The sequence below is a fragment of the Nerophis ophidion genome, linkage group LG04, assembly GCF_033978795.1.
Source record: "Nerophis ophidion isolate RoL-2023_Sa linkage group LG04, RoL_Noph_v1.0, whole genome shotgun sequence".
Taxonomy (NCBI): Eukaryota; Metazoa; Chordata; class Actinopteri; order Syngnathiformes; family Syngnathidae; genus Nerophis; species Nerophis ophidion.
The window spans coordinates 17,762,146-17,775,999 of record NC_084614.1 but is presented as its reverse complement, the minus strand read 5'-3'; the positions used below and the strand labels follow the sequence as shown (position 1 = coordinate 17,775,999).

Sequence of the window (13,854 nt, the reverse complement as noted above, 5' to 3'; positions counted from 1 at the left end):
AGTTCAGCCAAATAATCAACAGGCGCCATCTTGGGTACCCAGGACGTGTGAAACAGTGTGCGGATTCATGCAGTGTCTAATAGGATATAGAAATTGCGATCAGTCTAACGTTAGTTTTTCTGACAAAATAAACCAAAATAAGTCTAACTATAGTAACAAACTTACAAATATGCTTTTATTGTGTCAAAGTATAATTTGGGGGCAATTTTGTGTGTGTCTTTGATGCACTTCATTCCTACTTTCATGCAGTCTTTTTCTCAATGACCTTGCTGATGGCAATGGCAGATTTTGAGAGAGGAGCGCCTCGTATCCAGTAGCTCCACATGCAACTTTTAATTGGAGCCCTTTTTTGATGGTTTCAGCAGACCACTTCATTCCTCGTGGACTTGCTTGTTTGAGTTTACCAAGCTGATCTCTGTTGAAAACTTTAGAAATGTTCACCTCCAGATTACTTTGCTGTTGAAGAAGTTTCCTTTTCTCCCTTCTTTCCTTAGCCAAAAGCTTTTTAAGTCTTGATATCTGGGTAGTCATTTTTTTCAATCTCTCGTTGCGTCTCTCAGCAGACTGTGATGTACTTTCTGCAGAGACTAATGAACTCTCTGCAACACTTGGTGCGCTCTTCAAAGAACATGGTGCAAAGGTGTGTATGGGCTCATCTGGACTATCGGGTGTGTCCTCTGTACACAAAATGAGGAAGAGAAGTTAAAAAAAAAGCAAAAAAACATTTAAAGAAGATAAAACTACACTTTTGAGCCAACCTAAATAACTAATCTGCTACCGGGTGACAATCTTATGTTCCACAGCTTCAAATTTATGAAAAGTAAATTAATAAAACAAAAATGTTTATTCTATGATGCTTCTACCATATTAAGTCTATTAGAGTTTGTTGATAACCGACAAGCGATTGACAGGTTAAAAATATTTAAAAGAAATGATCAAAAATAGGAAATCTGTCAAACTTGTTTTCATTAAGAGACACAACACAAACGTCTAAAATATGAATGTTAGTATATTAATATATTACACAATGTATTTATTCTTGTTTTTATGTATTAGGCAGAAAAAAAATCTGTAGACTGGGAGCATAATCGACAGAAATTTACCATAGTATTTACGGTGTTAACAGCATATTACTTTAAATAGAAAACTGGTACCACTGTTAGTTACCAGTTTTTTTTTACTGTAAAATCTGTTTTTACGGTGTAGTACTGTAAATAAAAAAACTGATGGGACTTTTTGACTGACATTCTGATGACAGATTGGCCAGGTTTTTTTTATCATAAAATCTATGGTTGTTTTTTTGGTGTAATACTGTAAAAGGAAAAATGGTTTAACGGTAAAATTCTAGCACCTGAGCAGTCAGGTTTTATTTCCCGTGAAATCTATTATTACGCCGATCAGATGTTAATTTTCATTTTAACAAAAATGTTTGTAATGTAGGATTATATCTGTTACATTATTCGTAAACTTGAAACCAATTGATTAACGTGGACCCTTAAACAAGTTGAAAAACTTATTCGGGTGTTACCATTTAGTGGTCAATTGTACGGAAAATGTACTAAACTGTGCAATCTACTAATAAAAGTATCAATCAAAACATAGTTGAATATTAGTACAGACTATGGTACAACTAACTTTCAATTTTTATTTCCTACCTACAGGAATAATATACATGTTATAAAATGTTCATTCATAACATCACCTATATTTTAAAGGACATGTTTGACATACCCTATTTTTCATAGACTAATGCAGAATGTTAAGAAAGACAGCTGATAATTACCATTTTCACTCCGATGAATTGGCTTCTCCCCATTACCATCTTCACCGTCACAACGGTGAATTAGTTTCTCCCGATTAGCGTCTGCACAGTCACTACAATGAATTAGCTTCTCCCGATTACCATCGTCACGACGATGCGTTAGGTTCTCCAGAGTACCATCTTCACTATGGTGAATTAGCTTCTTCCGATTACCATCTTCGATACGATGAATTAGCTTCTCCAGAGGACCATCTTCACTACGGTGAATTAGCTTCTCCCAATTATCATCTTCACTATGTTGAATTGGCTTCTTCCAAGTATCATTTTCTCTATGATAAATTGGTTTCTCCCGAGTACCATTTTCACTGAAACAAATTGGCTTCTTTAGAGTGCCATTTTTCCTATGATAAATTGGCTTCTCATCTTCACTACGATGAATTGGGTTCTCCTGAATGCCATCTTCACTAAGATGAATTGGCTTCTCTCGAGTGCCATTAAGAAGAGATTGCTGATAATATGAGTGTTCCATTCGTATCCTCTTTGACAGAGGAGGTGGTGATGCATCTACTCTGTTTCTCTTCAGAAGTCTTCTGTGCTTCACAATCTTTGTAGTGAATGCGAACAGTGTTGGCACAGCATTTGGTTTCAACTTCTTCAGGCCATCAGCTCTACGTTGCTCGTATTGTGTCTCATCAAAATGATCCTTCAAAGAATATGGAAAAAAAACAAGATTAATTATTAAAGCCTGTAGTGTACTGTATAGGATTGCATATGGTCAGGATTTTTGCCAAAGTTTTCAAATGAGGCAGTCTCTTCTTACAATGACCTTTGTCCTGGACTTGTTAAGCTTGAGGGAAATTGCATGAATATAGAGGTTTGAAAATAAAAGTTACAATATAGACCAAATTAAATACAACAGGGGTTCTTAACCTTTTTGACTTTGGGGCCCTAGGCCACATCAAATATTTCTACTGAATTAGTAATCTTACTCTTGATTTTAATCATATTCAATAATTACATCTACCCTACTTTCAGTTTTCCATCCATCCATTTACTACCGCTTGTCCCTTTTGGGGTCGCGGAGGATGCTGGAGATCATCTCAGCTGCATTCGGACCATGTCAAATTATATGAAACTGTGTTAATCAAACATTTATTTAACACATAAATAAACCTTATGTTTAGGTCAGCCGGATTAGAGAAATAAGTACTTACCTAATATACTACATAAGAAGGGACTCATAAATAACTCATGAAAAAAAAAATTTTTTCCTAAAATTAAATAACTACATTGACAATAAATATGTTTAACGAAAAGTGTATAACAACTGATCATATAATGCGTTCAAAGGCAGTTTGGAAATGACAGCGTACAACCGTGACGTCATCACAAGTCTCCGTCTGTGCGGTCTACACACACATATGCTAAGGGGAGGGTTTTGGATCCCTACATCTATTAAATTTGTAAAAGTCTGCGTTTTTAAAGACAAAAAGTATGCGTCTGCGCGTGGACGAGAGGCCGAAACGTGAGCTTTGACTACTAAAGGAGGCAAAATGCCGTAAAAAATAAAATCAATTTACGACGCCTCGAGGGAGCGAAAATTCTTTGAATACATTTTGTATGTCGAGGTAGTCGAGGAATCGTTTCAGCTCTACTCACTTGTGAACAAAAAACGAGGGTAGTCACAATTGTACATTGTGTGCAGGCAATGGGATTGTAGACAAACCTTTTAGAAAATTCTGGAGCATCCATTTTCTACTACATGTCCCTCTCTGGGAAGCAGGGGGGCTGGAGCCTATCCCAGCTGCACACAGGGTGGGCCCTGGACAAGTTGCCACCTCATCGCAGGGCTGAATTCTTGAACATTTGCTCTTATTTGATTTGGGATTTAAAATGATTGTAAATACTACAAAATGTACATTTGTGTTCTGTTATTCAAATATTAGGCTGCTGCCCCCGCAGCCCGATTTCGGATAAGCGGAAAAAGATGCATGGATAGTTTGGATTATTGGTGAAACATGCAAAATATGTGCTATTTAGAGGCAAAGTTTTGTTAGGCTTTGATTGATTGAGACTTTTATTCGTAGATTGATTTCGTACTAAATGGTAACACCTGAATACGTTTTTCAACTTGTTTAACCTTCATCTTGTGTAGGGTCGGCACCGACCCGTATTAGACAACAATATTGTCCGGGTGGACAATATTTGGCTTTCTCTACAACATATCGCCACGTCCGCTTTTCCTCCATACAAACAGCGTGCCGGCCCAGTCACATAATACGTATATGCGGCTTATATACACACAAGTGAATGCAACGCATACTTGGTGAACAGTCATACAGGTCACACTGAAGATGGCCATATAAACAACTTTAATACTGTTACAAATATGCGCCACACTGTGAACCCATAGCAAACAAGAACGACAAACACATTTTGGAAGAACATCCGCACCGTAACACAACAAAAACAGAACAGAACCAATACCCAGAACACCTTGCATCACTAACTCTTCCGGGACGCTACAATATACACCCCTCGCTACCACCAAACCCCGCCCCAACTCAAACTCGCCACCGAAAAGAGGAATTCAATTTTTATTTTTATTATATTTGATATGCCAATGATATTTTTTAATTTTTATTATTTGAAACTCGATTTTGCATGTCACTATAAAGTTATATAAGCCTTGCTTGGTCAATATTCAATGCAAAACTTGTTTGGGTCCCTATTAAAAGGTTAATTTGTTCAACCTTGGCCTGCGGCTTTAAGTTTTAGAATTTTGGCCCGCTCTGTATTTGAGTTTGACACCCCTGCTCTATTTCAACAAAACTTTTTTTTTTTCACTAAATTATAAAATGCTCTGGTTGAAATAATGACCTTGGTGTTGTTACGGTCGGTTTCAAACAAGTTATAAAAATAATATTATAAAGCAATAATTGGAACCAAAACTGAACACAGTGACAGCCAGCTCCTCTCCCAATCATGTGAGCTTTAGGGGATTCTCATTTTACCTTGTTATCCAGTACAAAAACAAACATGTCCACACATGTGAGGTCAATTCAGTATAAAATTATTAAAATGACAAAATAACTTAAATTTATTGAAGAGATGTGTTCTAATACCCCTCAGTAATAGTCAGGTAACACAACAACCTGTTATTTATTTGTACGATTCTATTGAGGTTCATTTTACCATTTTTTAAATTGAAATCGAGGGGTATACTGACAAAAAAAAGGCCTGATGGCCCAAACCAAAAATATTAAAACCAATATTTTCATGGATAAGGAAGCCTAACAAGGTAACCAAGAGATGAGAAACAAATTGGATGATAGATACTTGTTTTTAGTGTATTTTACAGCTGATTCAAGACATGGTTCAAAACCGACCCGTTAATTAAGAGATGGTAACAGAAATCTAACACAAGAGGAAGGTTAAAGGCCTACTGAAACCCACTACTACGGACCACGCAGTCTGATAGTTTATATATCAATGATGAAATATTAACATTGCAACACATGCCAATACGGCCGGTTTAGTTGACTAAATTGCCATTTAAATTTCCTGCGAGGTATCCCGTTGAAAACGTCGCGGAATGATGACGCGTGCGCGTGACGTCACCGGTTGTAGCGGACATGTTCTTCCAGCACCGATCACGGCTAAAAGTCGTTTTCTTTAACCGCATAATTACACAGTATTCTGGACATCTGTGTTGCTGAATCTTTTGCAATTTGTTCTATTAATAATGGGGAAGTCAAAGAAGCAAGATGTAGGAGAGAAGCGGTGTATTGCGGCCGCCTTTAGCAACACAGCGGGTGTTTCCTTGTTTACATTCCCGAAGGTGAAGCTTTACTATGGAACAGAGCATTCAAGCGAACATAGTTCCCGACCACATGTCAACCGGCAGGTTTCGCTGAGAAAATTGTGGTAATAAGTCGGCTCTTACCGTAGACATGAGCGCAGCTTGCGTCCTCCTGCAGCTGCGGACTTTCTTACCTCCTCCCACTGGAGACACTGGCGGTCACCACACCCCTCCAACTTTCAGGTACCATATAATCTCACTAAAACACCAGCAACACAATAAGCAGATAAGGGATTTTCCAGACTTATCCTAGTAAATGTGTCTAATAACATCTGAATCGCTCCCACTGCCCTCGCGTTTTTTTTCTTCTTCTAGTCCTTCACTCTCACTATCCTCATCCACGGGAAATCGTCGCTTTCTCGGTCCGAATTGCTCTCGCTACTGGTGGCTATGATTGTAAACAATGTTCAGATGTGAGGAGCTCCACAACCCATGATGTCACACGCACATTGTCTGCTACTTCCGGTACAGGCAAGGCTTTTTTATTAGCGACCAAAAGTTGCGAACTTTATCGTTGATGTTCTCTGCTAAATCCTTTCAGCAAAAATATGGCAATATCGCAAAATGATCAAGTATGACACATAGAATTGACCTGCTATCCCCGTTTAAATAAGAAAATCTCATTTCAGTAGGCGTTTAAGTCCACGTTAATCAAATCATCTCCACACCCTTTTTCAATCAATCAATTCATGGAAAAAGTGGATTTGTTCACTTTTACTAAGAGTGCAATCTAGCACGTCTCCCTTGTGTGTATGCTTACCTCACACAAGAGGCTGTAGTTATTGGGTCTCCAGCCGTCCCTGCGAACCTTTACTTCCCATACTTTTCTTCTTACTGGGTCGCGGGGGAAACGATGCATATGCTTCCCACTTTTCTGGCGAGTGAAGCAGCCCCAGGCTGCACAACTGGGCATGTTTATCCGTGGTGATTGTGAATGTTGTCTGTCTATCTGTGTTGGCCCTGCGATGAGGTGGCGACTTGTCCAGGGTGTACCCCGCCTTCCGCCCGATTGTAGCTGAGATAGGCGCCAGCGCCCCACCGCGACCCCAAAAGGGAATAAGCGGTAGAAAATGGATGGATGGATGGAAACTCTCCCCAACCCTGTAAATTAAAGTCGCCGATGCGTCAATGACTGAAACGCGCAGTAACTATTGTGCGTCGATTTTAACTTTTAGCTTGTACTACACTCACATAAACTGTATGATAACCGATGTTTGACTCCCGACTGATGGAATAACTGTTTTAAATCAAAATGATGGAAAATCCATAATTGGTAACACTTTGGTCAACTTAGACCGACGAGCGTCAGTTTGCCAGCTAGCCTAAATGCTAACATGAAAACACGAGTCTTTAACGTCTTTCCGTTATTAAAAAACGTCATGCCCCAATCTAAACTTATACAAACACATTACTGTCCAAACTACGGAGCTGGCGTATTCACATTGAACAAAAGGGATTTGCTGTCTTTGCTAAAAGTGATCGGTATAAACTCCACAGAGTCGAGTGGAAACAGACGGAGTCCGTTTGACAGGATGTGAACTCGTGACGTCACATAAACCGGAAATGAAACGAAAATTCTAATTTGATTGATTGATTGATTAGTAGATTGCACAGTATAGTACAGTGGTTCTCAACCTTTGTTCAGTGATGTACCCCCTGTGAACATTTTTTTTTTAATTCAAGTACCCCCTAATCAGAGCAAAGCATTTTTGGTTGAAAAAAAGAGATAAAGAAGTAAAATACAGCACTATGTCATCAGTTTCTGATTTATTAAATTGTATAACAGTGCAAAAATATTGCTCATTTGTAGTGGTCTTTCTTGAACTATTTGGAAAAAACATTATAAAAATAACTAATGACTTGTTGAAAAATAACCAAGTGATTCAATTATAAATAAAGAAGTAATAATCAACTTAAAGTGCCCTCTTTGGGGATTGTAATAGAGAGCCATCTGGATTCATCAACTTCATTCTAAACATTTCTTCTCAAAAAAATGAATCTTTAACATAAATATTTATGGAACATGTCCACAAAATATCTGGCTGTCAAAACTGAATATTGCATTGTTGTATTTTTTATTCACAGTTTATGAACTTACATTCATATTTTGCTAAAAGTATTATTCAATAAATATATTTATAAAGGATTTTTGAATTTTTGCTACTTTTAGGATATTTTTTTGAAATCTCACCCTCATCTCATCCCTTGGCATACCTTCAAGTACCCCCTGGGGTACGCCTACCTCCATTTGCGAACCACTGGTTCAGTACATATTCCGTACAATTGACCACTAAATGGTAACACACGAATAAGTTTTCCAACTTGTTTAAGTCGGGGTCCTTGTTAATCAATTCATGGTATAAATATATACTATCAGCATAATAATACAGCATCATAATACAGTCATCCATCCACTTATTTTCTACCGCTTGTCCCTTTTTGGTGTCACGGGGGGCGCGGTTCCCTATCTCAGCTACAATCGGGTGGAAGGCGGGGTAATAATACAGTCATCACACAAGTTAATCATCAGAGTATATTAGACTGACCATACGTCCTCTTTTGCGGGGCTGTCCGGGCGGAGTTTCTTAAATGCCTCAATGTCCGGCATTTTGAGTTAGGATTATGTGTATTTTCAATGTACGTCCAGGGTTAAAAAAAAAAAAAAATTTTAAGGTGTGCAAGCAGCAGCATTTGTGAGGGAGGGGCAGAGGCAGAGAGAGCGAGGGAGTGGATTGATTGATTGATTGATTGATTGATTGATTGATTGATTGATTGATTGAAACTTTTATTATTAGTTTCTAAAGGCCGGAGCAGAGCCAGTCGGCCAGAGCCTGTTGTGCTGTGCGCATGCGTCGTCGTGCATGCGTTTCAAAACACTAGATTTTCAGAGTAAAGTTTATGTAATATTTTTTAGGTTTGTGTATGTACAACTATTAAACATTTAAATAGTATGAGGAAACATAAGTAAAACTTACTCTTCCCCCATAATTCATGAATAACGTTAATAAAATGTTTAATTTTACTTAAGAAACTCTAGTTCTTACTGAATGTTAAAAATACTAGGTATAAATTATGACAGTTTTGGTCTATGTCTTAGTTTTTCCTCTGCATTTGTCTTTAGTTCCTGTCAGCACTCTTATTTTGGTTCTGTTTCCTGTTTGTCTCCCTGAGTGCTGTGTAACCCTCAGCTGTGGCTGATTGGCACCTGGCCACACCTGGGATCAATCAGCCACCCACTATTTAAGACCTGTTTTCTCCTCCAGTCAGGGCTGGATTATTGTCGTGTCAATGTTATTTTCTACTTTTCATTCCTACTGGTCGTGTGATTGCAGCGTAGAGGTAAGCTATATTTGGTAGATGTTTGTAGCTTACTATTTTTTTGTTCCCTGCTTCCGATTTGGTTATTCATAGCCCTTAGTTTGTTATATCCGCCCACGTGCGTGCTTTTTGTTTGTACCCTTTGTTTGTTCTAGTTCTAGTATTTTAAATTAAACCATGTTTTCCTGCAAAATGCCTCCCTCCTTCTCTGCATCTTGGGGTTCGACACAAAGTAACTCTGACATTTACAGCACCAAAAAGTCACTTTTTTCAGCGCATCGATTACATAAAAAAAACATGCGCTGAAGCGTTTACAATTTGCCAAAGACCACATTGACTGGCCTAAAAAGAAATAGCCAAACATTTTGTGGACTGATGTGAGTAATACTGTTTTTTTTTGGGGGGGGGGTCTAAGGGCGACGGACAGTTTGTCAGACGACCTGCAAACACTGAAGTTAAGCCACAGTGCACAGTGAGGACGGTGAGGCATGGTGGTGCAAGCATCATGATATGGGGGTGTTTCTCTTACTATGGTGATGATTTTATTTATTTTATTTTAGCACACCAGGGTTCATGCATCAGTTTGAGTACATCAGAATCCTAGAATAAATCATGTATGCTGAAGAGGAAGGGCTTCACGGTGGAAGAGGGGTTAGTGCGTCTGCCTCACAATACGAAGGTCCTGCAGTCCTGGGTTCAAATCCAGGCTCGGGATCTTTCTGTGTGGAGTTTGCATGTTCTCCCCGTGAATGCGTGGGTTCCCTCCGGGTACTCCGGCTTCCTCCCACTTCCAAAGACATGCACCTGGGGATAGGTTGATTGGCAACACTAAAATTGGCCCTAGTGTGTGAATGTGAGTGTGAAATTTGTCTGTCTATCTGTGTTGGCCCTGCGATGAGGTGGCGACTTGTCCAGGGTGTACCCCGCCTTCCGCCCGATTGTAGCTGAGATAGGCGCCAGCGCCCCCCGCGACCCCAAAAGGGAATAAGCGGTAGAAATGGATGGATGGATTGATGGAAGGGTTCATGCATCAGTTTGAGTACATCAGAATCCTAGAATAAATCATGTATGATGAAGAGGAAATGCCCTTGAAAAGGGTGTTTCAACGAGACAATGACCTTAAACACACCAGCAAGCAAGCAAAATCATAGTTCCAGACAAACCGTAATGAAACCGTGGTTATGCAATCACACATTACTTTATGATTCTCTGCAAAGTCTCATACAGTACATCTTTGAGTTTGTAAAGAAAGGTGTCAACACTGCTATTTTTGTTCATATTTCTTGCCTCTCGGTAAATTGCTTTTTCCAATTTTCTTGCATTTGTGTTCATTAAAATACAAATAATTTGAAGAATTTGGAGGTTTACTCATCGTTTTAAAAACATTTCTATTATGAACACAACTATCTACTGCTCCTGTTACCATGAATTGATTTACGTGGACCCGACTTCAACAAGTTGAAAAACTTATCCGGGTGTTACCATTTAGTGGTCAATTGTACGGAATATGTACTGTACTGTGCATTTTACTGATAAAAGTTTCAATCAATCAAAAAAAGTTACTACAGTTCACTTTGTGAGATAAGAGTTGAAGTTTATATTACAATAATATATATCATTGTATCATATTGTAAGTATTTTCTTTATTTTAGTAAAGTAATACTTTATCAGAAGTGTCAAAAACTATATTATATTCAGCACTAATTTGCAGTACATATAGAATCTCACGCACAGACTTCCTTTACCTATCTTGTTTTATTTATTTTTATTCTTATAGTAACTTTTAATAAATGATAGATAAATAATGATAAAAGGGTTGTACTTGTATAGCGCTTTTCTACATTCATGGTACTCAAAGCGCTTGGACACTACTTCCACATTCACCCATTCACACACACATTCACACACTGATGGAGGGAGCTGCCATGCAAGGCGCTAACCAGCACCCATCAGGAGCTCAAGACACAACGGACGTGACCAGGTTGGTACTAGGTGGGGATTGAACCAGGGACCCTCGGGTTGCGCACGGCCACTCTTCCACTGTGCCACGCCGTCCCTAATATAGTGGTTTTTTTTCTAATAATTACATTAGTTATTGTATACCATTGTTTTCTTTTGATATGCAAATACGTTTGTATTAATATTGCACACTATTTCACAATGTCTCTTATTTTAGTATGAAAACCGACTTTTGTAGCTCAATTAAAATATGTGTTAAAGTATGTGTTCGTCATTAATAGTAAAACCAAACCGTTTGAAAAAAATCGGTTGAAAATTCAGTGAGTTATGGTGATTTTATTTCATTAATAACAATACTATTAATGAATTTAATAATTTATACTGTAGACCCCCTGTCTCACGCGGCCGTTATCGTTCACATCTGTCCAAGGTGTTGTCTTTAAAATAGCGATTTCCGGTTCTGGTTCTTGTAATATGAAAACATCGTTTGTTTGCTTTTCGGCTGACTGATTTTTTTTTTTTTGTTTTACGAAATGCAGCTGAGATTGGCTCCAGTACCCCCCGCGACGCCAAAAAGGGACAATCGGTAGAAAATGGATGGATGGATGAAATATGAAATGGAAATCAAACCTTTTTTTTTTTTTTACATCTGGTTATTGCTTTTTGACACTTTGTTGTTTTTTTTATATCTAAATACAATTGTAACAAACCAAACATTTTTTGTTGTTAATTTTCAATTCCTATTATTCATGACACAAATATTAATGACCAAACACACACACTGGCCGATGAGGATAAACTTAAAATATCACATATTTGCACTTAAATATGTATACTATGTACACTGCGTACTGGACTCACTGTCCTTCCTGCGCATGGTGTTAAAGAGCATCCGGCAGTGGAGGCTCCTCTATGGGGGTCTTGGTGCACTAGGAGGTTAACCCCTTTACTACTGTTACCCCAGGTGGCCCCTGGCAAAGGCCTAGTACCTGACTGCCCCCTAACCAGGGATCCGGTGAAGACCTCAACGGTGGAACAGACGAGAGGATGATTGCTAACCCTATGGAGCGTCACAACGATGGAAGAAGGCTGCAGCAGAAAAGGTTCCCCAGTCGTCTTGGACTCCATGCCACTGGACCCTGACCCGGATCTGTCAAGAGTCGTGTGGTGACTGTCTGTGCACCAGTCGCCCCACAAAGTCACGCACAGGCATCCTTCATAAAGGGATACCCCCCTACCAGGAGGATCGTCATACTTGTTTCGAGTGACCGCCGATGATGATGATGACTGGACTCACTGGGCGTGTGTTATCCATACATCGATTTCCTACCGCTTGTCCTTTTCCGGGGTCGTGGTGGGGTACTGGAGCCTATCTCAGCTGCACTCGGACAGAAGTTGGTGTACACCCTGGACAAGTCGCCACCTCATCGCAGGGCCAACACAGATAGACAGACTAGGGCCAATTTAGTGTTGCCAATCAACCTATCCCCAGGTGCATGTCTTTGGAGTTGGGAGGAAACCGGAGTACCTGGAGGGAACCCACGCAGTCACGGGGAGAACATGCAAAGTCCACACAGAACTCAGGACTAATCAGGGCCTTCGTATTGTGAGGCACATGCACTAACCCCTGTTCCACCGTGCTGTCCGACCTAAATCAATGATGGTCATTACGCGCTTACCGGAATCAATCAATCCAATCAATCAATCAATCAATGATAATTTATATAGCCCTTAATTACTAGTATCTCAAAGGGCTGCACAAACCTCAACGACATCCTCGGTAGGCCCACATAAGGGCAAGGAAAACTCACACCCAGTGGGACGTCGGTGACGATGACTATGAGAAAAACCTTGGAGAGGACCACGCCCCCGCCCCCTTGCTAGGGGAACCGAAAGCAATGGATGTCGAGCGGGTCTAACATGATACTGTGAAAGTTCAATCCATAATGGATCCAACACAACCGTGAGAGTCCAGTCCAAAGTGGATCCAACACAGCAGAAAGAGTCTCGTCCAAAGTGGAGCCAGTAGGAAACCATCCCAAGCAGAGGCGGATCAGTAGCGCAGAGATGTCCCAGCCGATACACATCCTGGGTCCTGGCTCTGGACGAGCGGTCCATCCTGGGTCCCGACTTCAGTTGAGCGGTCCGTCCTGGGTCCCGACTCACCTCATCCATGGCCACCGGACTGGAGCCCCTCCAGTGGGACAGAGGAGAAAAAGAAAAACAGTAGATCAACTGGTCTAAAAAGGGAGTCTATTTAAAGGCTAGAGTATACAAATGAGTTTTAAGGTGAGACTTAAATGCTTCTACTGAGGTGGCATCTCGAACTGTTACCGGGACGGCATTCCAGAGTACTGGAGCCAGAACGGAAAGTGCTCTATAGCCCGCAGACTTTTTTTGGGCTCTGGGAATCACTAACAAGCCGGAGTCCTTTGAACGCAGATTTCTTGCCGGGACATATGATACAATACAATCGGCAAGATAGGATGGAGCTAGACCGTGTAGTATTTTATACGTAAGTAGTAAAACCTTAAAGTCACATCTTAAGTGCACAGGAAGCCAGTGCAGGTGAGCCAGTACAGGCTTAATGTGATCAAACGTTCTTGTTCTTGTCAAAAGTCTAGCAGCCGCATTTTGGACTAACTGTAATCTTTTAAAGCTAGACCCAAAAATAATACGTTACAGTAGTCGAGGCGAGACGTAACAAACGCATGGATAATGATCTCGGCGTCTTTAGCAGACAAAATGGAGCGAATTTTAGCAATATTACGGAGATGAAAGAAGGCCGTTTTAGTAACGCTTTTAATGTGTGACTCAAAGGAGAGAGTTGGGTCAAAGATAATACCCAGATTCTTTACCGAATCGCCTTGTTTAATTGTTTGGTTGTCATATGTTAAAGTTGTATTATTAAATAGAGGTCGGTGTCTAGCAGGACCGATAATCAGCATTTCCG

General features: G+C 39.9%; 1 protein-coding gene across 2 annotated transcripts; it reads right to left on the bottom strand.

The window, feature by feature from the left end:
• Positions 1–148: 148 nt before the first annotated feature.
• Positions 149–7,177, bottom strand: LOC133551019 (uncharacterized). 2 transcript variants are annotated; one of them, XM_061897274.1, is made up of 4 exons: positions 6,385–7,177; positions 5,709–5,823; positions 1,784–2,465; positions 149–677 (listed from the first exon to the last, which is right to left on the bottom strand). In XM_061897274.1, the coding sequence occupies exons 2-4, from the start codon at positions 5,715–5,717 to the stop codon at positions 184–186; spliced, it is 1,185 nt and encodes a 394-aa protein (XP_061753258.1). In that variant the 5' UTR covers positions 5,718–5,823; positions 6,385–7,177; the 3' UTR covers positions 149–183. The 2 variants fall into 2 exon arrangements, with proteins under 2 accessions (XP_061753258.1, XP_061753257.1); XM_061897273.1 differs by lacking the exon at positions 5,709–5,823 and having other exon boundaries at positions 6,385–7,176.
• Between the last annotated feature and the right edge of the window lie 6,677 nt (positions 7,178–13,854).

Excerpts from the sequence above, each read along its gene's own strand:
- LOC133551019 (XM_061897273.1), bottom strand. The coding sequence starts at position 6,537 with ATGCCCAGTTGTGCAGCCTGGGGCTGCTTCACTCGCCAGAAAAGTGGG. Across the intron at positions 2,466-6,384 it reads ACTACAGCCTCTTGTGTGAG|GATCATTTTGATGAGACACA; the intron begins GTAAGCATACAC and ends TATTCTTTGAAG. Across the intron at positions 678-1,783 it reads AATTCATCGGAGTGAAAATG|AGGACACACCCGATAGTCCA; the intron begins GTAATTATCAGC and ends TTTTGTGTACAG.